At 35.3% G+C, this 24,631-nt stretch overlaps 1 protein-coding gene across 4 annotated transcripts in view; it reads right to left on the bottom strand.

Moving 5' to 3' along the window:
* NAV3 (neuron navigator 3) overlaps window positions 1-24,631 on the bottom strand; it is a 353,745-nt gene that overhangs the window by 122,140 nt on the left and 206,974 nt on the right. For all 4 annotated transcript variants that reach the window (XM_081309697.1, XM_081309698.1, XM_081309699.1 and 1 more), the window contains exons 10-12: window positions 23,383-23,491; window positions 22,310-22,693; window positions 14,159-14,278 (exon numbers count right to left, since the gene is read on the bottom strand). In XM_081309697.1, coding sequence (XP_081165823.1) covers window positions 14,159-14,278; window positions 22,310-22,693; window positions 23,383-23,491 — 613 coding nt within the window. The remainder of the gene's footprint in view (window positions 1-14,158; window positions 14,279-22,309; window positions 22,694-23,382; window positions 23,492-24,631) is intronic.

Raw genomic sequence — 24,631 nt, 5'->3', positions numbered from 1 at the left:
GATCAGTGCTGGTTTCTAGGCAGTCTCTAATTAAAGAAACCTCATACTCCTCTCCCCTTTATTTTGCAAAGTTTTTTTGTGTGAGTGTGGGGGGGTTACCAGGGATTGAACTCAGGGGCACTCGACCACTGAGCCACATCCCCAGCCCTATTTTGTATTTTATTTAGAGATAGGATCTCACTGAGTTGCTTAACACCTCGCTTTTGCTGAGGCTGGCTTTGAACTCATGATTCTCCTGCCTCATCCACCCAAGCCATTGGGATTACAGGCATGGGCTATAAAGGAATGTTTTAGTTAGCTCTTTCATTGCTGGGAGCAAAAGACCTGACAAAAACAATTAGAGGAGAAAAAGTTTATTTCATTCTTGGCTTCAGAGGTCTCAGTCCATAGATGGCTGACTCCATTGCTCTGGGCTTGAGATGAAGCAGAATCTCATGGTGGAGGAAAGCAGCTCAGGACATGGCAATCAGGAAGCAGAGAGAGAATTCTGCTCACCAGGAAAAAAAAAAAAAAAAAAAAAAAAACTATACTCCAAAGTCATGCCCCCAGTGTCCTACCTCCTCTAGTCATACCCTATAGTTACCTCCCAGTAATCCATGTCAGTGGGTTAAACCATTAATTTAGGTTATTCCTCTCATAATATGATCATTTCATCTCTGAAGTTCTTCTTGTATTGTCTCACACACCAGCTCTGGAGGAACACCTTATATTTAAACCATAATAAGAAGTAAGAGTTTCCAAAGATTAACTACTTTCTATCACTTTCTTTTATGAAAACAAAAGAATTGTGCCTGGCACTGTATAACATGTTTTTTGTATGTCATTTTATATATATATATATATATATATATATATATATATATATATATATATATATATACACACACACACACACACACACACACACACACACACACATATATCCTTTATAAAAGTCCTATTAAAGTAGGTTTGGGATTATGAAGTAGATATCAATATGGAATGAAAAATGCCAAAATGTGAAGCTTCTCCTTACTGATAAGAATGTTATCAGTCATAAAAATAAAGGATGGATCAAGGGCAGACTAATAAAATTGAGAGGTAATATTAGGCTTTGTTTTAAAGCACTCTTCTTTCAACACTGTTAGCTGTGAGCTAAATCTTCCAACGGCAGTTTCAGGTAACTAAGCTATACATCTAAGTCTATATACCTAAGAACTGTGCACTGTCTTTTCACTTAAAAATAATAAAAAGACATCTTCAGAATTCTTGTGCCCTGGATGTGAGACTCTGTGGCACATCAATTCTGCAAGCTGTGACAGTTCTAGTTACAGAAGGCTTGACAATTCCTAACATCAAAACATGTTCACAGCTGGGGATTTCAGGTGACAGCTTCATCCTACAGTCAGTGTTGAGTGCTGTTTGGACACAGGTGGGTGTTATTTGTGTAGGAATCTTCTTGATCTATTTAGGGAATCAGAGAGTTAAGATGTTTAAAAAAAGACAAAATATTTGTCAGGCATATGTTCAAAATTAGTATTTTTTCCTTATCATTTGATTTTTCTAAACATCACTGCCTTATTGCTAGGTATATGACTGACACTACTGCATGTTACTGTCTGAGTGTTTTGTAAGGTGGAGGCAACAGGTCTCAGAGGGTAATCTTTCCACTGTCTCAGTATAGTTTGATATGCTATTATTGTGGTGCAGGGTTGGTGAGAGAAGCTATGGCTTTAAATTAGAATGATGGAAAAAGTGAGGTGAAACTCTCATAATTATTACTTGAACTTCTGACAGTGGTAGTGAGAAGGTTATGGATTGCATGATACACTGCCCCAAGTTTGTACACTGAAATCCTAACCCCCAGCACTTCGGCATGTGACCTGACTTGGAGGTGAGGTCTTTACACAGCTCATCAAGCTGAAGTGAGCCCATTAGGGTAGATTCTAATCCAACATGACTGGTATTACAAAAAATGAGAAATATGGACATAGAAACAGGGAAAGACAATATGACGACACAGAGAAAAAAAAAAAAACCTGTCATCTACAAGGCAAGAAAAGTGTCCTGGAACAAATTAATTTCCTTATAGACCTCAGAAGGAAACAACCCTACCAATACCTGGATTTCTGACTTCCAGCATCCAGAAGTGTGGGACAAAATGCTTCTGTTGCTTAAGCCTCCCAATATGTAGCACTTATTTATATTTATAACGACCTTAGCAAACTAATACCATGAATAATGTAACATCTAGAACAGAACTCAGCAAACTATGGCTGTGCACCAAATCCAAAATGTAGATTCTGTGAGCTAAGAATGTTTTTCATACTTTCAAATAGTTTTTTAAAAATGATGGCAATTTGTTTTCTCTTGTTATCTAAGTATATAGAGACTATCTCGATTTTGCCTCTTGAGAGGTGAAACATTTAATATTTATATCTGGTCTTATGCAGAGAATGTTTGCTGACCCATAACCTAAATAAGAATCAAACTGGGTTCAGTTCCAATTTCATAATCAAATTATTGGAAGTTAACTTTCAGCCTCCATATTTTTAGTGGTACAAAAGAGCTTTTTAGTAACTTTTCTGGTTTCATACAATTAATATCAAACAGTAAAATATTAATAAAAATATAAAATATTAATGAGGAATATCCTACATCCATAATTGTAGCAGAGTTTCTTCTGAAATAGTAATATAAATTATACATACACCAAATTTTAGAAATCTGTGGTTTTATGCTACAAATCTTCTAACCTCAGGGAAAATACTTGCTGCTTTAGATAGAATCCTATGATACTGAAACAAGAAGTTTGAAAGAAAATTGCCATCCTATCATATCTTGCTATTTAAGTTTGTGTTTGAATCTTTTGATCAAGGTTAAAAAAAAAACAACGATGCTGGATACCTTAGAAATATCTGGGGCTATAACTTTGAACATAAAAATTCTTAAGTAAACAAAACAAGTAGCACTATTCTGGGTGATACAATTTTGAAAGAGTTTCATACTTAAGCTGTTTCCTATATTGCCTTCAAATGTTAACACCCCACATGCTTCTTTCTATATCTATGTTCTCTACCAAAGAAAGCATTTCAACCATTCATGCATTTAAACAAATATTTAATTGGTACTACAGTGTCTCAGACTATAAGCTAGATGCTAATACTATAAAGTCAGATAAGACATGGAATAAGTACTTTGAGAATAATGTGGAGAGCAATTATAAAACAAGAAAGAACATGATGAAATGGGGTTTCAGAACAACAGGTGTATATTTTGTGACAAGAACTGTAGACTCTGGAGATATTACTGTGAATACAACATAGTTCTTATCCTTGGATATGTCATAGGTTTCTGGAAGTGACAGACTCACAAGTTCTTAAAATAATGTTTTAATTTATAAAACTAACATACACCTAATGCACAGAGAAAGGATACTGAGCCTCATAAGAGACTTTGAGGACAGTTCATAGTTGGTAACACCTGAAGTGAGTCTTTGAAGGATAAGCAGGAGTTATGAAGAAAAGCAATTAGTATTCTAGCTTGAGTATGGGATTCCAGGCATGACCAAAGGCACAGAATAGGTCTGGGGGCGTTGTGCAACAGTAACAAATAATTCAGTATTTTTGAAGTGTAAACTGTGACATCAGGCAAGGCAATAAAGAGGTAAACCTGGGAACCAGAAGCCAGAAAGCCTAGGTTTGGAACAAAAGGAGAAGGGAGTGGAGACAGAGTGCACCAGTACTTCCACAGATACAGCATGTCAACAGGTAAGTGTGGACTCGGGCATTCAAGATGTTTCTTGGGCTTTGGTGGTTGGCTCTGGACTGTTTAGACCAAGGGACTCTTACAGTCCTTACACAAACTTCTTCTCCCTACTGGATCTGAATCTTGAATTGTGTTGTAAAGAGAGTTATGAGAAAGGAATCATGCCTCTCTATTGAAAATACCACAGCCATGCCATAAGAGAGGGAACCAGGTATTGTTATATCCAACCATGTCCAAATTCAGAGTGAACTATTGGTTTCTCAACTATGCAAACAATCCATACTTTTTTGGTTGTAGGCAAGTTGTTAATACGATGTTCTGTCATGATTCAATCAGCCTATTATTATATCTGGAAATTACAATTTCATTCACTTGTTTTTAGTATAAAATGAGGCTACAAAAAACCTTCCAGAGTCATATACATACCCAGTGATCTAGATGAAATGAGAAGTTGGGAATTCAAACTATCAACCCCACTTTCATAACCAATCATAATAAAGACTGTCTCCCAACACTTTATTTTTTTCCAAATGTATACTGCTTAAAGTGATTTATGAACTTGTACTCAGTGAGCACATGTCAGAAATATTGGAAGAGTAGCGGGTAAATGATGGTCCCACTTAGGAGGACTCATACCTAATTGCCAGGTATAGGATCCAAGCAGGGGAAAAAAACTGTGAATCTCAACATTTATTATACAGACTTCATTTAATTACCCTACATTCAACCTTCAACTCTGCTTCCCTGAGAGAGATTATGTAGTTCTCTTGTGACCCATTGGTAATTCACAGGAAAAGGTTGTTATAACAGACAGGGTCTGGCCTCCCCCAGGGCTCTGGCTTCCTATGTCAAGATGTGATCACTTGATCCTGCATATCACTACTACAATGTGATGCAGCTGAGAGGGCTCTCACCAGAACTGGGCTGACGCAAGTACCCTGCACTTGAACCTTCAAAACTAAAGCATAAGAAGTAAAATCAACCTAGATGCCCTTCGGTAGATGAATGGATTAAAAAATTGTGGCATATATACACAATGGAATATTACTCAGCAATGAAAGAGAATAAAATCATAGCATTTTCAGGTAAATGGATGGAGTTGGAGAAGATAATGCTAAGTGAAGTTAGCTAATCTCCCCAAAAAACAAATGCTGAATGTTTTCTCTGATATAAGGAGGCTGATTCATAGTGGGGTGGGGAGGGGGAGCATGGGAGGAATAGATGAACTCTAGATAGGGTACAGGGGTGGGATGAGAAGGGAGGGGGGCAGGGGATTAGAAATGATGGTGGAATGTGATGATCACTATTTTCTAAAGTACATGTATGAAGACACGAATTGGTGTGAATATACTTTGTATACAACCAGAGATATGAAAAACTGTGCTCTATATGTGTAATATGAATTGTAATGCATTCTGCTGTCACATATAAATAAAAAAATTAATAAAAAAGAATCAATAAATGAGATGGATTCAAGCTATAAAGTTTTTTTGTAGTAAAGGAAACAATAACATGCAGAGAGAGCCTACAGAATGGGGGAAAATCTTTACCACACGCATCTCAGATAGAGCATATCTCCATGATATTTAAAGAATTCAAAAAACTTAACATCTAAAAACCAAATAACCCAATCAAAAAGTAGGCCAAGGAACTGAACAGACACTTCACAGAAGAAGAAATATAATCAATCAACGAATATATGAAAAAAGTTCAACATCTTTAGTAGTTAGAAAAATGCAAATTAAAGCTACTCTATGATTTCATCTCACTCCAGTCAGAATGGCAATTATCAAGAATACAAACAAGAAATGTTGGTGAGGATATAGGGAAAAAGACACTCAAACACTTCTGGTGAAATTGCAAATTGGTGCCATCATTATGGAAAACAGTATGGAGATTCTTCAGAAAACTTGGAATGGAACCACCATTTGACCCAGTGATCCCACTTCTCCGTTTATACACTAAAGGACTTAAAATCAGCAAATCACAGTGATTCAGCCACATCAAAGTTTATAGCAGCTCAATTCACAATAGATAAACTATGGAACCAAACTAGGTGCCCTTCAACAGATGAATGGATTAAAAAAGTATATATATATTGGAATATTACTTAGCCCTAAAGAAGAATGAAATTATGGAATTTGCCAGTAAATGGATGGAGTTGGAGAATATCATGCTAAGGGAAATAAGTCAATCCCCTGAAAGCTGAATTCTTTCTCTGATATGCAGATGCTAATTCACAATGAAGGGGGCTAGGGAAGAACAGTGTTACTTTAGATTACGTAGAGGGGAGTGAAGAGAAGGGAGGCTGTATAGGAGTAGGAAGGATAGCAGAATAAATCAGACATTATTACCATATGTACATATATAACTATAAACCAGTGTGATTCTATATTATGTACAACCAGAAGAATGAGATATTATACTCCATTGTACATGATGTATCAAAGTGCATTCTAACATCATGTGTAACTAAGACAAATTTAAATTTTTTTAAAAAAACCTGTGAACTGAATAAACCTCTTTTCTAATAAAGTTACTCACCTCAGGTATATCATTACTGTAATGAAAAACTGGTTAACACATATACCAAACATATAGTACAACCCAACCTGTAAATAGAGATGTTGGGAAAGCCTAGGAAGAAATATACTAATACAATATCCTTGGTTGTCTTTGGAATGAGAAAACTATAGATTTCTTTGAGATTTTACTTTAAACTTTTGCATATTCTGTGAATTTTATTGAATAATCACAGAAAATTTTATGCAAAATAACTACTTAATTCAGAAAATAAGCCCTCATTTATTTTTAAACACTTTTCATTTATAATTTATCTGAGAAAAACATATGGAAGTTCTGTTAACACTTAAAAAATTCAGCTCACTGCAAAAAACTCCAACCGTTTCAAACATAAATTAAATCAAACCAAAAAGCAGAAATGGATCACATATGACTCTAATAAATAAATCCATGTCACCCACTCTGTACAGTCAGAGACAGGAAGATACAAATTTATCAGCTGCTAGCCGGAATTCACAATTTAATGATCCAAAGATGAATGCCTCACCCCATTATCTAGCCTATTACAAAAAGAATTTATCCCTAGTTCTTGAAGGAAAAAAGCAAATGCTTCATGTATAGAGGCAACTTCTTAAACAATTAAATTAACCAACAGAATTGCTTGGTTTTATTGCTCTTGATGTAAAGAGGAAAATCATGCAATTTAAAGGTCCAGATTGTTTTATGCTTCATCTAAGTACTATTAGTAATTTTCTATCTATATGCCACATATGTCTCCCAACTTTTTGTTATTTGAGCTTTGCAGAAAGTTATTTCAACAAACATTACATTTCAAGATAATGACATCTCAATACATAAAAGAACAAACACTGAGAAATTGTTTTACTGATATTAAGAAGCCAGCCACCATTTAGAAGCTCCAAACTATGTGAAAAATTGTTCTTTTTTGGTTTTAGATGGATTGGTAATCTTTACTAGAAATAGAATATGATTATTCACTGAATTACATTACTAAATTTTTTGAAGTTGTATAAAAGTTTAACAACCTGTTCATATTATATAGATCTGTTTCGAACAAAAGGGAAAAAATAACTAATTTGCAAAATCAGATATGTCATCCAGGCATAAATATTTTAACTAAATTAATTTTATTAATCATAGTAATAGTATAGGATCTGAGTTCAAATCATTAACACACTATCTATAGGTAAGTTACTTGATCTAAGAACTCTTATTTATAAAATGGTACTATTAAAACTCACTTTGTAGGGATTTTGCAAAGATATGTTCTATAATATATTTAATTAATACAGTATTATTACAGTTACCAATACATGCTAGGTCCTTACTACTGATGGCAACTAAAGCTATTTTTAATTATAGCATCCTTGCCTTCCTCCTTTTCTTCCCCATCATCTTCACAAGATTTCTTAGTAAATCACATTGGAAGCAGACAAGAGAAATTTGTTTTTGCATAGATAAGAGTACTGGAGCAATCTCCACTATTGGAAGATGAATTTCATAATGTTAAAGTTAAGTTTTGGCTTTATTTATTTAATATTAAGACCAATCTTTTAAAGAACACCTCCATGTATGTTTTCAAAGCTCCTTTGAATCTCAATGGCATTTTAGATTTTAACAATCTCTATTCTAATGTGCTTGAATAGAGGGTCCCCAGGATGGGGCATAGTTCTTAGTAGGGAGTATGTTCTCAGTATATTTGTATGGTATGAATCAACTGTATATGGGGTATTTCCTAAAACTACTGAAAGTTTATAAGATTTTTCACAATGGGGTCAGCTAGTTCTGAGAACTGGAGAGAAGTCCAGCACCAGCTCCTAAGCCTGTCAAAGATGGCGAGAAGGCATCAAATAAAAGTGTTTTTTTTTTCTTCTGTCATGTTTTGCTTGAACTCTGTATTTAGAATAAAGAAATGTTGGGAAAAGACAGACTACTTGATGATAAAATGGAGCAATTATATTTACTTTACTTCCATCTCAGCCTATTAATCATTTTTGTGTTTGCTTTTAATTATTATAGAAAGTCAGTAAGCTAATGAAGGAAGTACTTAAGGTATGGGAACACGGTGATTCTGTGATTAAGCTGGAGCAAATCAACACAGAATAGAATGAATTATGAGAGCATACACATACTAGTGACAAGCATAATGAATCTGACTCCTGAGACATTTGCTTAGTGTCTTAGGAGAAATCTGTTGTCTTAACTTTTCCGGCTTGGAATAGGCTTCAAAATGGTAAAGTCTTCCCATCCGTACACATGACTCCCCATATGATTTTATGGAGACTTTATTATGATCCCATTTTAACAACAATGAAATTTTCTGCATATGTTAACAACTGTAGATTTAGAGATTTAAGATGATTAAATGTTTAGAACCACTCTGCCTTCAATAGTTACATGCCTAAGAGTCATGTATATTTATGACAGCTTTTATTGTCTTTTGTAAACCTTATAAACAATGACTTCAGATTCTGGACTATAATTTTATAAAGCAAACCAACCCACCTGGTAGTGTAATTCAAATATAATAATTTCTATAATATATGACCCTTTTCTATTTTAAAAATGTCATCATTAAACATGTAAAAATCAGTTTTAAAAGTATGAATAGTTAAATTGATTATAATTGAAGTTAGCAGCCATTATAGTTAGGCTTTTAGTTTAGATAGCAGTTTGATGGACAAGGTATCATTGTGACTATGATTTATGAGATTTTGTTTATATGCCATAAAGAATTTGGTACCAGGAGCTGTCTCCTCTTACTTGAAATTGACTCTGTTGTCACAGAGACACTTGGATAAATCACCTGCACAAACAAACTTTGATTTCTGTGACATTCTACTTAGTAGCTCAGGCTATAGCTTGGAACTGCTCCAATAATTCAGGAAATAGCTACTTTTGAAATGTTTAATTTCATATTTTTATTTAATTCTCTGGAAAATACTTTCTTCTTCTAATCAACCTCTTTCATTCCCTTCCATTTATTAGACATGCTATGGACTTCTTCTAAACTCCCAACGTTTCTGTAGAATTCTTTTTGTTTCACAGACAGCATGCTCTGCTTCACAACCATCTCAATTCAGCATAAGCCTAATTTTCAATCACTTCATATATACTCTAAGGAGCACATCTAATTAAATTCAACCACTCAATTCCCAATTCAGGATCCATCCAGTGAGATACTTTTTTTTCTACTCCTATAGTCAAGCTCCTGAGTAAGTCTATAGAAAGTAGATACTGATTGAATCTATTATAAATTTATGGTTTCAAGTATTAACTATTAGCCTTGAGTTATGTGAAGAATGCTTTGCACAGAAAATGCACTAAATGGTATACAATCTAAATTTAAAACTTTGTGCTTCATATCACTAAAAATACAAAAAGATAAACTATGAACTGGTATGATTTGGTAAAAGAACTTGCATACAGAATATATTTTAAAACACTTGTTAAATTCACTAAATAGAGGCCAAACAAATCAATTAAAATGCACAAAAGGTTTAAGTAGACATTTAAACAAAGAAGCTATAAATAAACTAAAAACTACCACTGTTATCAAGTGTAGACACGATGAAAACTGTAAATATTATGCACTGATGATGGGAATGAGTTGGTATAGCAATTTGGAAAAGAGACCATTTCATAAAAAGTTAAACACAAATTTGTCGTACGACCTAGATATTCAATCTAAATGTGTCCATCAAGGAGAAGCAAAACACAGATCTCCTTACTATGAATTTAAGACTTCACCATTAATTTTATAGCAGTATCATACAAAAGAGTTAAAATAGTGGAAACAACTCAATTGTTCATCAACTCACCAACAGATAAACACAAAGCTGTATATCCTACCTATCATTCAGCAATAAAAAATCAACTACTGAGATATATTACAATATGTCTGACCTCAAAAACCTTGTGCTAAGAAATTATATGCAAAAGACTATATGAATCCATTCATACAAAATATCCCTAATCCATAAAGACAGAAGGTGTTCAAGTGGTTGCCTAGTGCTGAGTGTCAAAGTGGAGACGGATGGCAAATGGCACTGAGAGATCTTTGGGGGAAGGGGGAAAGTTGTAAATCTGGATGTGGCAGTGCCAGTGCTTGAACAACTCTATGAATTCACTAAAAATCACTGAATTGTACACAAGAAAAATTTTTACACGTAAGTTAGATCTCAACAATGCTATTATTCTATTAGTGAGGCTTTCAAGGCCTCTCTGCAAACCTTTTAATTTCAAATTTTGATAAGTTTCTCAATATCCTATCCTGCACATATGTTCCTCACTCTCAACGATTTCTTAGCTTCTACTTTACAGAGAAAGTAGAATTATAAATTCCAGGTATTTCCCCACACCTCCAAAGTAGTGATAATAGCACTTTTTCTGTTTCAGAGAGGGAAGGGTCTCTCCCCTCAGCTAACTTCATAGTGCATACAATTTTACTTCTTTTCTTAGTCTGTTCAGGTCTCTGTAACAAACTGCCACAGACTTGATGGCTTCTAAACAAACCACAGAAATTTCTCATGGTTCTGGAGGCTGGGAAATCAGAAGTCAGGGATTCAGCAGATTTGGTGTCCAGTGAGGTCTTAACTTCCTGGTTCATAGACCACCATCTTTTTGCTGTAATCTCACATGGTAGAAGGCGCTAGGGAGCAATCTTGGATCTCTTTTGTAAAAGTACTAAATCAGGAGGATTCTGCTTTCATTATCTGATCATCTCTCAAAAATCTACCTCCAAATATCATCAAAATGAGAGTTAGACTTAAACATATGAATTGGAAAGGGAGTATAAGAGTTAAATCTATACAGTCCAATCATTTCTAGCTAGATTTTTCCAATTTTTTTAAAACAATTATCATATTATTTTGTCTAGGAATTCACTCTCTTAATGCCTGCTGGAATTTTTACATCCCCCAAACAAAACAGAGAAAACCAGTGATAAAGTCATTTTCCTCCTATCCCTTGCCATCACTTTCAACTGGCCACCTTCCTCACCTTTACTGTTACCTTTGTGAAGATCACCTCTGCTTTCATTGTGCTTAACCTTCTATTTCCTTCTCATCTCTTATAACCTAGCACACTCCTTAAGGACTTCATTGAAACTAATATTGATATGGTCACTAATAAGAAAGTCGTTGCCAAACTACATTTCTTCAGAATCTGACATTGTTACCTATTCCCCATTCTCTCCATTTCAAAACCATCATCAGTTAACTCTAGCTCAGTTTACCCTCCTCAGTTTTTGCATCAGAGCTGACCTCTCTGACTCTCCAATGTCTGAGCTTCCTTTATTTACTCTTAAGATGTTAAGGGCAAATTTGCTCTCAGGATTCGTTTTCTCGCTCCACATCAGAGATTCAAATGTGCTTCTACTGTGCATAGTGTCAATTCACACAGTGATTAAACATGATTTAATTAGTTACTGCCAAAAAAGGCCTTAGGCTGGCCCAAGGCCAGCTCCACTGAGAGATACTAAGGCTGGAAAACTGACCTTGGATTTGTGCTTTCTTGCATTAAAACAACAACAACAGCAACAAAACTTGGAGATATGGCTCAGATCATTTCACCACTGTTACTTGCACCTGGTGGGAAGCTTCTCCTCACTGGTGCATTTTTCTTTCTGAATAGGCAGTATCATTACCAGCTGTACCTCTGTCAGAAGCTTTAAGGGACATGAGTAGTTTACACAACTATAAGCGAGGATGTTGTCTCCTGCTTTATATAAGCATCTTTGCTTATATAGATCATTTGCTATTGAAGAAAGATAATATCTTTATTCATTGTCCTCATAGATCTGTTAGGAGAATTACCAATATTTAAAAATTAGATTTCACACAAAAGTCTAGACCCAGCCTCACTGGAAACCTCAACTGGTTTGGCAACCCTGGGCCTTTTTTACCGCACTCAAGTCTTCCCAAAGGCAGCAACCTCTAGAGCAGAAGGGGGCTGCCATCTTAAGTTGGTCATATGCACTATGTTTTTTGGCTATCTGTAAACTAAAGTTCTCATCAGAAACCACCTTTGCTGACTCGTGGCCATAAATTTCTAGCCTCCAGAACGGTGAGAAATGAAGCTTTTAAGACATTCACTTTGAGGTATCCTTTGATGGCAGGCAAACCCAAGTTCCTCTAGGAATAAAGGATGTCCCCAGACCCATTCCCACTGCCATTTTTCTTTTACGTCTTCATCTACTTTTCACATGGACTTTTTTTTTTTTTTCTGGTACTGGGAATTGACCCCTGGGGTGCTTCACACTGAGCAACATCCCCATTCCTTTTTTATATTTTATTTTGAGACAGGGTCTCCCTGAGTTGCTAAGTGCCTCATTAAGTTGCTGAGGCTGGCTTTGAACTCATGATAGTCCTGCCTCAACCTCCTAAGCTGCTGGGACACAGGCATGTGCCACCACACACAGCTGGATGTGGACTTTTACAATCATTTCCTGAGCAACCTACCTGCCTTGGTATCAACCATCTCCATTAATCTTATATTTCAGAGGGAGGATTCATTCAAAAATACAATGATTATAACAACCATTGCATGCTTTTGCTTTGAAAAAAATTAAAAAGCTAATTATAATTAGTAAAAATTGTCCATTATTATCTTTAGGCTCAAACACCCTAGAATGTCTCCCTAAGTCCTTTATCTCTGGTCATTCCCAGTACACTAGCAGAATCACATTCAATGTTCCTTATGCCAAAATATTTTGGGCCTCTATGCTCCCATTCCCAAAATTCCTTCTGGTTCTCCAGGGTATGTGTCACAAATCTTATGTTTTTTTCAAAGGCTCTACTTAAAATATACTGTCTTTTGTAAATGTTTCCTTTTACTTTAACTTTTATGAATATATTATAAAATTTCCTAGGGAGTCTCTATCATGCCCATGAGGATTAAATTTATTTTTATGATCTTTTCTTAGGTTAAAAAGGAAATGGGGTTGGTATTGGATTGACATGGAACATCTTTAAGCAACACAATACTTAGAGTATACCATAGCTGGCTATTGCAAACCCTCTTCTTTTGGGGGGGGCATTTTCAATCTGCTAGTAAGAATTACTCAGCTATTCTTGATTGCCCATCTACATTGTTACCAGAAGTTGATCAGATGGGAACCTACAGCCTTCACTATAGCAACACCAACAACTTGAGTCCTTGCTATTCCAGCTAGCTGGTTTTGTGCTATTATCTAAATGCATTTCAGTAATATAGCTTTTAGAGAGAATACCTAACAAATTAAAAAAAAAAAAAACACCCTTGAGGAATTTTTTTTTTTTGCTTTTGAGCTTTCTTATTAGTGAACTGTTGAAAAGCCTTATTTACTAATTTGCTAAGAATCAATCTCAAATATGCTTCATATTATTTAAAAGAACTTTAACTAAAGTAGTTGGGAAACCACAAGGATGAGAGGTAAGCTATGTGAGTCCTTGAGAAAAGAAAAAGGCCAAAAAGCAAGAGTTGTATGTTTTTAACAATATCCTCAAGAAAAAAACATCAAACTTTTTATCTAATGATGTGAAATAAGTTTTAATTCTTATAGAATTAGCTTCCCAGTAAATCAGAGGGTATCTGCATTAGAAAAAAAGAAGAATCAGCATTCTTTCAAATATAGAAAGTAAGTCTATGTTTATAATTTTGCTTTTATAGAGATTAGAATTATAAGTCTTCTCATCAGCAACACAATTGTTCACTATCACATAGTCAAAATGATCTTGCAAACTAAATCACTTTAGCTTTTAAAAAATTCCAAAATGATCATCATGTCAAAATAAAGCCTTCTTTGTATCTATTGTAAAACCCTTGTGACCTTATTTGTGAAACTGCCTCGTACACTCCTCACCATCACATATGCTGACAGATTTACCTGTCTGCATCCACGGTCACATCATGAACTCCTCTCTGAATGACATCTCTTGAAGTAGCTGTGTCTGGTATTCGGTTCAGACTCCGAGTGTACAGGTTAAGCCCTCCATCTGTCATGTACCTAAAGAAAAATGTCTAATTAATCAAGAGCAAATTAAAGAAACCCCTCTGTATAATTTTAACTTAATAAATTGTATTCTCAATTTTAAATAATTACTCCAAATGTATTCTTAATATTTTTCTGTATAAACATTTCCCTCATCAGAAAGAAGTAAAACATCTTTTCAGTTTCATTAGAAAATCAGTGTTTCTTACTGCAACAAGTAGCCTAATATAAAACTTGTTTTTATTTTTTGCTATCAGTATTTTGCACAGGTTGTGCATAACCCTCGCAAAATACTAATATGATGATGTAATTTTGTAAATACCATTTTTTGAAGAATTGTAGGTCATAGGAATAATGGAACATCACTAATCTTACTTTGTTTGATAAGTAACAATTATGCCACAGTTGGTCACTGTCATAAAATAATTGTTTCCAGGACCCATTCTAAATAGCTTACTTTAATAAAGTCACATTATTATCTACATTTCAGAAATGAAGAAAACAAATCCTAAAATGTTAAGTACTTTTATATGTCACTCAACCACCCATGGCAGAGCTGAGAAATGAGTCTAGAAAAGTTGACTAGAAACTATGATCTTAACTACTATGCAAAGTGATCTGAGATGGAGGGCCTACCAACCTCCCACTTCCTGTCTTTGAGATCACCCAACCACCACCACGCCACTGGAATGGCAGGTCCAGATAGTCAGCATATTCTTAGATAATGTTGCTTCCTTGGCTACTGAGTTTAAATCACGGTATTTAAACCATATGGATATACATCTCCAAAACTGTTTTGTTTAGCATTGCATGGTTGCCAATAATGTGTGATGTGATGTAAATAACGTGATGTTCTTTTGTGACTTCTTTCACTTATATTCACTTATATTTTTCACAATTTTTTCATTTTGATGTATAACATTTTAGAGCTGTAGAGTGCCATTTTATAACTGCACTATAGTTTTAAAATTTATTTGACTATCAATGTGAGTTGGTTTTAGTCTTGTAGATGCAAACAATGTTGCCAAAAATGTTTATGGGCATGTTTCCTTGTGCTTATTGGTAATAGTTTATTTAAGGTCTATATTTGGGAGCAGGATTTCTGGGTCCTACAGATATATACATATATCCTATTTTACTATCCAATGCCAAATAATGTTTAAAATAATTTCAGAAATGAAACTCCTGTTGGTGGATGGGACAGTTCATTATTTGAGAAATTTGCCAATATTTGGTATTTTTGCATAACCTGAGACACATGAAATGATGTCTAATTTTCATTTTAATTTACATGTTCCCCATTACTGAGTAGGTTGGTCATACTGTTATTTTGTTATAGGCCATTTATGTTTATATAAATTATATGTTAATGTGTTTTGCTCATTTTCTTAGATTCTACTTTTTTGTTTTGTCTTCCTCTCTGATACTAGTCCTTGTCTAGTTAAATACACTGCACATATCTGTGGCTTATATGAAGTTAACCTTGGTGATTTTGTCTTGATCATTATTAGTATGTAATATTAACTTTTCTGAATAAACGGAAGGTTGGCTTAAGTAGCTTTCTAATTTCACATAGCAATAGTCCCTGTTATGTCTGTGTAATTTAAAAATTGTGTAGTAGGTTGCTTTTGCAGACTTTGGCTCTAGTGCCCTCTCCCACTTTTGTTAGGACCTTCTCTGTTTGCACCTTTATTGCCAGCCACTCTCTCTTCAGTGTGATTCTACTCCCAACACTCTGCCTCCTGTAGCCCCTGTCCTGGAAGAGACCCATGGCTGGACCATTTGAATACTTTACAGGTTTTAGACTGCTGTGTTCCTGTCATAAAGTGACCATCGTCCCTCGTAACTCTTGGCTAGTCAAGTGGCCCAAATCCCTACCAGCATCAGCCAATTTCTGTGTGTTTTAAGTCAGTTTTGGTTTGCTATTTGAGGCTCTTTTCTCTTAGTATCATCAGATGTCCCTTTGCTATCCTCTGTGTCTTCTTGGGAGTTGAGACAGTACCTTGTCATCATCTTTGTTGTAATTAATTATCTTCTCCTTTTTATCCCGCCCCCCTTTGGCTCTCTTCCAGTCTGCATTCTTAAATATCATGACATAGTGACCCAATGAGATAGTCTACCTGCCCAAGCTTCTCTCTGAGCATCTAGGTGTTTTTTTTTTTTAATACAATCATTAAAAAAAGTTCAAACTTTTATTAGTATAGTTTTCTTAGCTAGCACATTTGCGATAGGGAGCAACTTTTCATGCTATCTGTGCTGAAGTATAAATTTTAGGATGATGTATCAATCGACTGATCAATCATAAAACACTGCCCAGAATGCAATAAATTATATGCCATTGCTGACTAGTACTGCCAGCTTTTTTTTTTAACCATTAAAATTTCTGTCTTCACCAAAAATGGCTCACATCTTGAGTATGAAATCAGAGGCGGATTAAGATTAGGAATCAGGGGCTCACCAGAAGACCTCTTAGTAGCTCAGGCACCCTGATCTTCCCACTGTTATGCATACTGTCATCATTCAAAGTTTACTAAAGGAGAAATGAGGAGGCAAAAGTAAAGCCTTCTTAAATTCCATGCCTCAGAATTCTTAAATTATTTTGTATTTGAGTCATGTGGTTTGAGGAGAATTTTAATTTAAGGTTACATGCATTGCTTATACTATTTAAAACCGGGATGCCTAAAGGTAACTTCAATTTCCACCCAATTAAAGTCTGTAACTTTTCTCCTAATTTTCCAGTGTTCCTTTTCTCTTTATAAATGGAGACTTTTTCACACTCATTATAAATAAGAGGCCTTACTCTGACTAATTCCTAATTACTGAGAGATTCACATCCCCAAGTGTGTAAAGTAATTTCAAAAAGAGAAGAGATAAGTCTTTGCATGCTTCAAGAATTTTTGAATTCTCAGAATACCAATCAAGTAATTTTTTTTATTTCTACCTAGAGCATATGGAAAAAAAAAAAAGAAACTTCATTCCCATTTGCACTGACTTCATGCATTCTTAGGGTTACATGAGGGGAAAAAAAATCCTAAATCAAACATCTTCATTTTTTACTGTATCTATTAAGACTTTTGTTCCTTTACACAGTAAAACATACTTTAAAAAACTGTCAAGAGAAAGTGAACTTTTTGATTTAATATTTTTATGAGTTGTTACACAGGTATTTCTGAGCCCCTTTTATGACTTAAAGAAAATATCATCAATTTAAACGCTTTCTAGGATAGCTCCATCTCTTTCATCTCCTGACATTTAAATTCTAAGCTGAGGTACTGGGCTCCTTCCTGCAGGTGCCAAGAAGGGCACATTCCATACACTGGTGAGCAATGTGCCACACCCCTGGCTGTCCTTCAGTCAGTATCTTCCAAACACCCTTGAGCTGAGACCATCCCCATCCCCTGTCAACCATGTCTAGTCTTCCCCACACAGGAAACAGCACTGACTTGAGCTTTAAATTTCATTCTCCTGCCCTCTCACATGGAAAAGAAAAAAATATATAAGCCCATGCAGGTAAATATCTCCTGAGGAAGCTTTCAAACAGGATTTGGGGTATTTGTGACATACGACATGTGGGCCACCAATGCCCATTTAAAGAGACTCCTTTGTGAGACTGTCCAAGGCATTCTTTGAAAGATTTAAGGAACAAAAATGAAGGCGTATAGAAGTATGAAGCAGATATCAAAGGAGCCATGAAACAAGTAAGAGAGGACAAAGGATCTAAAACATTTTCTTTTTCTGAATAGCCAATTCAGCAGTCTGGCTGTGTCTCATCAAACCAGCTTCTGTGCACACAGCTGAACCATATTTTCTTGACTCTCTTATAGTTAGATGTGGCCATGTGGTTTTCTGGAGAGAAAATGTGGGTGGAATTCATCTGCAAAATGTCCAGGCCTGGTGCAAACAAAATATTCTTAGACCATGGTGCTTCATCTCTTTTGTCATTTGCCTACTGAATATCAATGTCCAAGGTGACTTGATAATAGTAGAATTACCATATTACTCTCTGAATGACTATGTGGTGTACCTGCCCTAACTGAAGGTCAACAACACCAGGGAGGGTTTTATTCGAAGGAGAATGAGCTTATTTGTGCTATGTTACTGAATTTTTTAGATTGCTGTGTTACCAAAATTAGTATTACCGAATACAGGTAGTATTCTAGAAAAGACCAAATGTTCCTGAGGAAGGTATGCCTGTAATATACGTTACTAATGAGAACTCAGTTGTTTAAAATAGTTCCTTAAAATCAGAATATTTATGCACACAAAAACACACATATTTACTTATTAAATAAATAAGCACTTACACAAGTACAAAAAATGTTAATATGTGAACTTTGTGTGGGTAGGTACTGTGTATCTGTTGTTCACTATTACATGCTCAGTGCCCAGAATGTTGCTTAACACACAGAATGAACTCAACAAATATTTTTGTAGTATACATATACACACACACATACATATATATATGAATATATATAAACATATACAATAAATATATTCTTCTATAATAATATAATTGAATTTATATATACAAATATGTCTATGTATATGTTATGTATTTGTATGTGCATGTGTGTATGTATATATAAAATATATATGTATACATGTATGAATATATATAAAAATTGAATTTATATATATATATATATATATATATACACACACACACACACACACACACAAATGTGTGTATATGTTTATTAATTTATGATTTCCCTTTGTACATTCTTTCCCCAGGAGGCCTCATGCCTCCACAATGTCCACTATCTTCTACTGAGATATCTCTCTCTCCTGGACACTACTTTTGCTTTTTTCACAAACTATATCCCACTCTTTCCAACGCATCTATACCCTCAACAAAAAATCAGCTCCCTCTCTCATCCTATTTTCTTCAACGGTATCCTTTACTATCTCCTGTGTTTACAACATAGGTATCTTGACTGATTTCTTTCCCTCCCATATATCCTCATGTGTAGTCCATCATCATCCCTGCAAAACTTTTTCTTTCAAGTGCCTCCCTCATCAATTATTTTTCTCCCTTCACCCCCACAAATGCCTTCTAACCTTGAATCTGAACTCTTAACATAGTTCCTGAATCTAGCTCGAGAGTTTCTCATTTGTATTCATTTTCTACCAAACAAGTCTTTCAAAAACTATCACCTTCTTCATGTCCTGTTCCGTGACTATTTCATAATCTCTATGAAGTTGCAGTTCCCATTGTTGATAGTACACAGTTCAAACTTTCTAGGATGATGATATTGAGGCCTGTTTTGACAGTCCCCAGCTCTTGGAATTTGTCCTTAAATATTCATCTTCCATGCCTTTCAGTTAGGAGAAAGAAGACTGAATATCATCTGACCCAACTCTCCCACTGGTTCTAAAAATTATCTTTTTGTCAAGTTTACTGAATGGCTTACACGTTCTGTATTTAAACTTTTCTTACAAATTTTCTCTTTTAGCGTAAATTTTCCTCATCTACAGTTATTTAAATCAGGAAACAGAACTAAACTCCTTTCTATTTCATACCAGAGTTTAGCACTTTCTTCTGATTCTGAATTTAGCTCAGTTTTTATCTATTGAATCTCTCAAAATTATCCACATGTTGTATTGTGGATGCTCCTCTGATTTCTGATTTAAGCTGTTCCCATGATACACTGTGTGCATAAATGCACTCAATCCTCATCATTCACAAACCCTGCATTTGTGAATGTGCCTACTTTTCTAAATTTTATTTGTAGACTCAAAATCAATACTTGCTGTACTTTCATAGTCATTTGTGGACATGTGCAGAAAAGTGAAAAATCTAAGTCTCAGGGGTTTTCAGGTGAGGCCAAACAAGGGAACACTCGATCTACTTGTTTCAGCTCTCATACCACCCAAAATGTCCTATTCATGGTCTAGTGCCACCTTTTCACATTTTGGTCCTTTCTATTTGAAATCTTAAGACTTAAAACAGCCTCTAGGTGTGGTGCAGAGGTGCCATCTGTGTTCCTAGGTGCAAGAAAGCTAAGAGGTGTCTCACAGAGAAAATGTATTAGACAAGCTTCAATTAGACATGAGGTGTGGCATTGTTGTTTGTGATTTCCATGTTACTGAATCAAGGGTATGTATTCAATAAAGTGTGTTTAAGCAGAAACACTCATAAAACACAGTTATATACTGATTATTTAATGAAAATGTAACCAGAAGTTTGCAGGAACCTAAACCTATTCTTCCCCTAGGAGCAATGGTTCAGTGCTCACTAATTCAGTACCTGTGTGTCTCATATAATAAGACAAAACTACCAGGAATAATGAAATTGCTTGTGTATATATATAAATATATGTGCATACATAGAATATATATTTGTATATAAAATTAAATATTCATTCAATGGATTTGAAGAGTGAATGTAAAACATGAAGATACATATATATTCACATTTAAAGAAATGGAAAAAGAAAGGAGAAGATAGGAGGGAGAACAGAAATAATGGAGAAGAAAAAAGGGAAATATGAGGGAAAGATTATGTCTCGGATATTTCTATGTTGCCATGATGTTCCCTGGACTGGTATTCCCTTGTAGGACACATTACATATGTATAAATATGCTAACTAAAAATAAGTACAGTTTCTATTATATTAACTATAAGAAATGTAATGATAAGAAGGAAGATAAATCTATCAAATACTTAACACTGTGCAAACTTTGGGATAAGTGAAATTTTGTTGATTATTTCCTTTATCCTGAAAAACTTCATGAAGGTGCTATAATTTTATCCTTATTCCAGCTAACAAAAAATAAGTAAATAAAAGAACTGGAGTAACACAAGTTCCAAGTTCCCAAGGGGTCCAATGATAGAAAGGAATTTGGTTTTCACTCTGATTCCAATGACAACCAAACTACAATCTACCCTCCTCATCATTCATCTCCCTTATTCTAAAATTGTTTGAAACTCCAATAGGGTGGATACCAGAATATCATAGCAGAGCAATACATGTGATCCAAAGCTCTTTTTTCTTTTTTTTTTCTTTCTTTTTTTTTTTTAGTTCTTGTCATCATTCAAACATAAGCTTTTCATCAATAAAATCAGGGAGGGTTACCCATATGGAAGAATGATTTCTTACACTGGGCCTCTAAAATGAATAAATATTAAGAGTAGGTCAAATCTCAGACTCACATGAAAATTACAGGTAAAGTTCATTGGCAGACTTTTCCATAAATTACAGAGCCTCAGTTTTGAAGTCATACTACCTGGATTCTAAAGCAAGTCTGGCCTTTCCTATGTACACCATTTGGGCCAATTGGGCTCAGTTTCATTATATGCAAAAATGTCTAAAAATCTCCTCCCCAAAGGGTTGTTGCTGGAGGGGAGATTAAATGAAATAATAAATTTAAGCGCTTTAACAAAATATGGTAGATAATAGGAAGTGCTCAAAATGGCAATTATTAGTAGAAGACAGTTTAAAAGAATATCCTATGCCTGCATTAGGGCTCATTCTCTGATTAAACCAAGGATCCCAAGCTGCCAAAATATAGGGGAGAATATAATAGAAGACAGAAGGAAAACAAAGACTAAGATTTTTTAAAAAGTTTGATACCATTGAAGGAGAATATATTGATCAAAACTTTCTACTCTAAAATTATTTTTCCCTCATTTAATTGGAAGCATATAATCAAAGAATGCTAGAATTTTTTTTTTTCTCTTCAAAGCTGTTAGAGGCAACCTGAGCCAAAAAAGAAAGTCAAGCAGTTCAGCAAAGCTCCTCCTGTCTTCTTCCCACGTCCTTCACTACAAAATCTGTTACTGAGAGCATGTGAAAACCACTCTGAAAAATACAGGCCACATGGGTTTCTGAAAACTAACCAAAGGAACATTTACTGGCTTAAATGAAAAGAATCTACAGAAAACTTAGATATTTTACTTTCCATGTATGGTACTGTATACCTTGGATTGTTTGCTTTTCTAAGGATCAGGTGAGTGAAACTCCCATGTTTTCACAGGAATGTATTCCAAGAGGCCACCTCCCCTCCTCACATAGTGCTGCTGAGATCAGGACCACTTACCCACTGTTGATGTCATCAGTTCTGAGACTTTTCCCAAGAATATCACCATCGCTCATGTATCCACCAACATCCACTTCAGAAGACATGTCCAGGTCACTGCTTGCTTTCTCGCTCATGTCAATCTGTGACATGTTTCCCAGCCGTGAGACTGCAGCTCTGCGAAGAGGCGTTGTGTACATGAACCTGGAGGGGTCAGTGTGGATGAACCGACTGGTACCGCTACGCGGGTAGCCAGCACCCATGGAAGGAGCATCACCCGCCTGCAGGCGGGGACATGCCTGGCCCAGCCTCCAGGTCATGGGAGTGGGTCGACTTGTCAGGTTGGGTATGGTCCTTCCATTCACTTCTGTTGTCACAGTGCTGTCAAATGTTGTCTCCAGGGTGCTGTCAAATAAAAAGGGAGAGATAACCCACCTCTGGTTCACTAGGGCCACAGGCCAAAAATGCACAAAGACAAGAAAAGACCAGAGTCTCATTTTTTAGCAGCATAGTACTTTCATGAAAGCTAAATTACTCATTTGTGGTTCTAATCACTTTTGCTTATGTCAAAATGTGGGAAGGGAAATTCATTTGCCATTATTTTTTGTTTGTTTGTTTGTTCTTTTAAAGGAAAGGTCATCATTACATTTTGGATAAAAACCAATTTGTTTCACTTTCCCAACAAATTCTAAGCTGAACCCACTGTAACCTTCTGAGACCTATCTTGAAAATTAATTGCAATCATGCTTGAATGATTTCTATCACTCCTCCCTAGGCACATATCCAATGAAGTTTCTGCCACTCTTCTCTGGAACAGGCATGAAAATCTTAGTTGTGATGAGGTAGTTGCAGCTGCTAATTCAGTTTGAACAGCAAATTATACAGAAGAGATGGATAAGGGGAAAAGTCTCTGGGTATATGCTGAGAATTTTCAGTTCAAGGATTATTACTAATTGATTATCATGTAAAATTCAAATGAGAAAATACTAAACGATAAGTGAAACTTCTTCTGTATCATTACTTGAGAAATGAAGTGCTTGACTGTAATTGTTTTTTTCTTTATTGGCCCAAAGATTCACAGAATTGAGAAAAACCTGTGGCTTATTTGGGTCCCACGAAGACTAGACATAGTTTCTTCTAAATTCTGCCTCAAATCTGCAATGTTTTTAACTGTTCTCATTCTTCTTGTTTCAGGGTCTTCACCTGGAAGAGAAGCATGATAATAAATTCATGCAATTTACTGTTCTTAGGATAATTTGTATACATAGCCAGGCAATATAAGCCCTCTTCTTAAAAGTCAAAAGATAGTTAGGAAATTCCAAATAACTCTTATCATTTGAAAATTAGAATTCTTCTTTCTACAAATAAAATGTGATCAGATACAAATGTAATCTCACAAGTAGTAACATTTAAGTGGAAAAAAACATTACAATAACACTTGTAGTTCTATGACCCTAATCATTGCAAAAACAGCCACTCAGAAATACACTGTATGTCCCTATGGCTCAGCAGGTAGAGGAAGGAGGATTGTGAGTTCAAAGTTAGCCTCAGCAAAAGCAAGGTACTAAGCAACTCAGTGAGACCATGTCTCTATATAAAATACAAAATAGGGATGGGGATGTGGGGATGTGGCTAATACATTGTATGTGGCTTAATCTAAAATTGAATGATACAAAGGATTATTTGTATATTAATTGTCTCAATAATGACCTATACTTAGAATGGGTAGAGTAAACTTGCTCATGTAGCAAGTACACATTTAGATTTTAGAATACACAAGAGGCCTTTTCTCATAGAAACTAAATAGCTTTCATGAGTTTTTAATTTTATTAGACTCATGGACCAAGATTCATAATATTGAATGTCTTTATTTTTAATTCTCCACTTTCTATAGTTTACCAAAACATCCACACTGGTGACACTAGAATTCAAGTAAAGTCCTTGAACCCCAAATGTCTGTCTAATGGGTATGAGACAAATCGCTCTGTGGGTGTGGTCAAGGCTGGCCTGCACACAACCATACAAGTCATTTTGCCATTAAGCCATTTTGTTTATGGCTATGAAATACTTTCCAGTAAAGCCTCCATTTGAGGCTGGTGGGTCTAGATAAAAGGAATAACATGAAAAGAAGAGAAAACAGTGTTTCTTCTGTTCCATTGGGGTGGAGAGGGATGGGAACTTAAAAAAACTAAGAAGGAAAGAAAGAAGAAATGAAGAGAAGGAAAGAGAAAGGAAAGAAGGAAGGAAGAATTGAAACACATTATCGAGGAGAAGGAAGAGGAAGAAAGGAGAGGAGAATAAGAAAGAGGAAGCCAGGATATGTTAGGCAAGGAATGGAATAGA

This window comes from Spermophilus citellus (assembly GCF_964194105.1).
Source record: "Spermophilus citellus genome assembly, chromosome: 10".
Classification (NCBI taxonomy): domain Eukaryota; kingdom Metazoa; phylum Chordata; class Mammalia; order Rodentia; family Sciuridae; genus Spermophilus; species Spermophilus citellus.
Note: the sequence above shows the minus strand (reverse complement) of the source record. Positions and strands in the feature narration are given on the sequence as shown.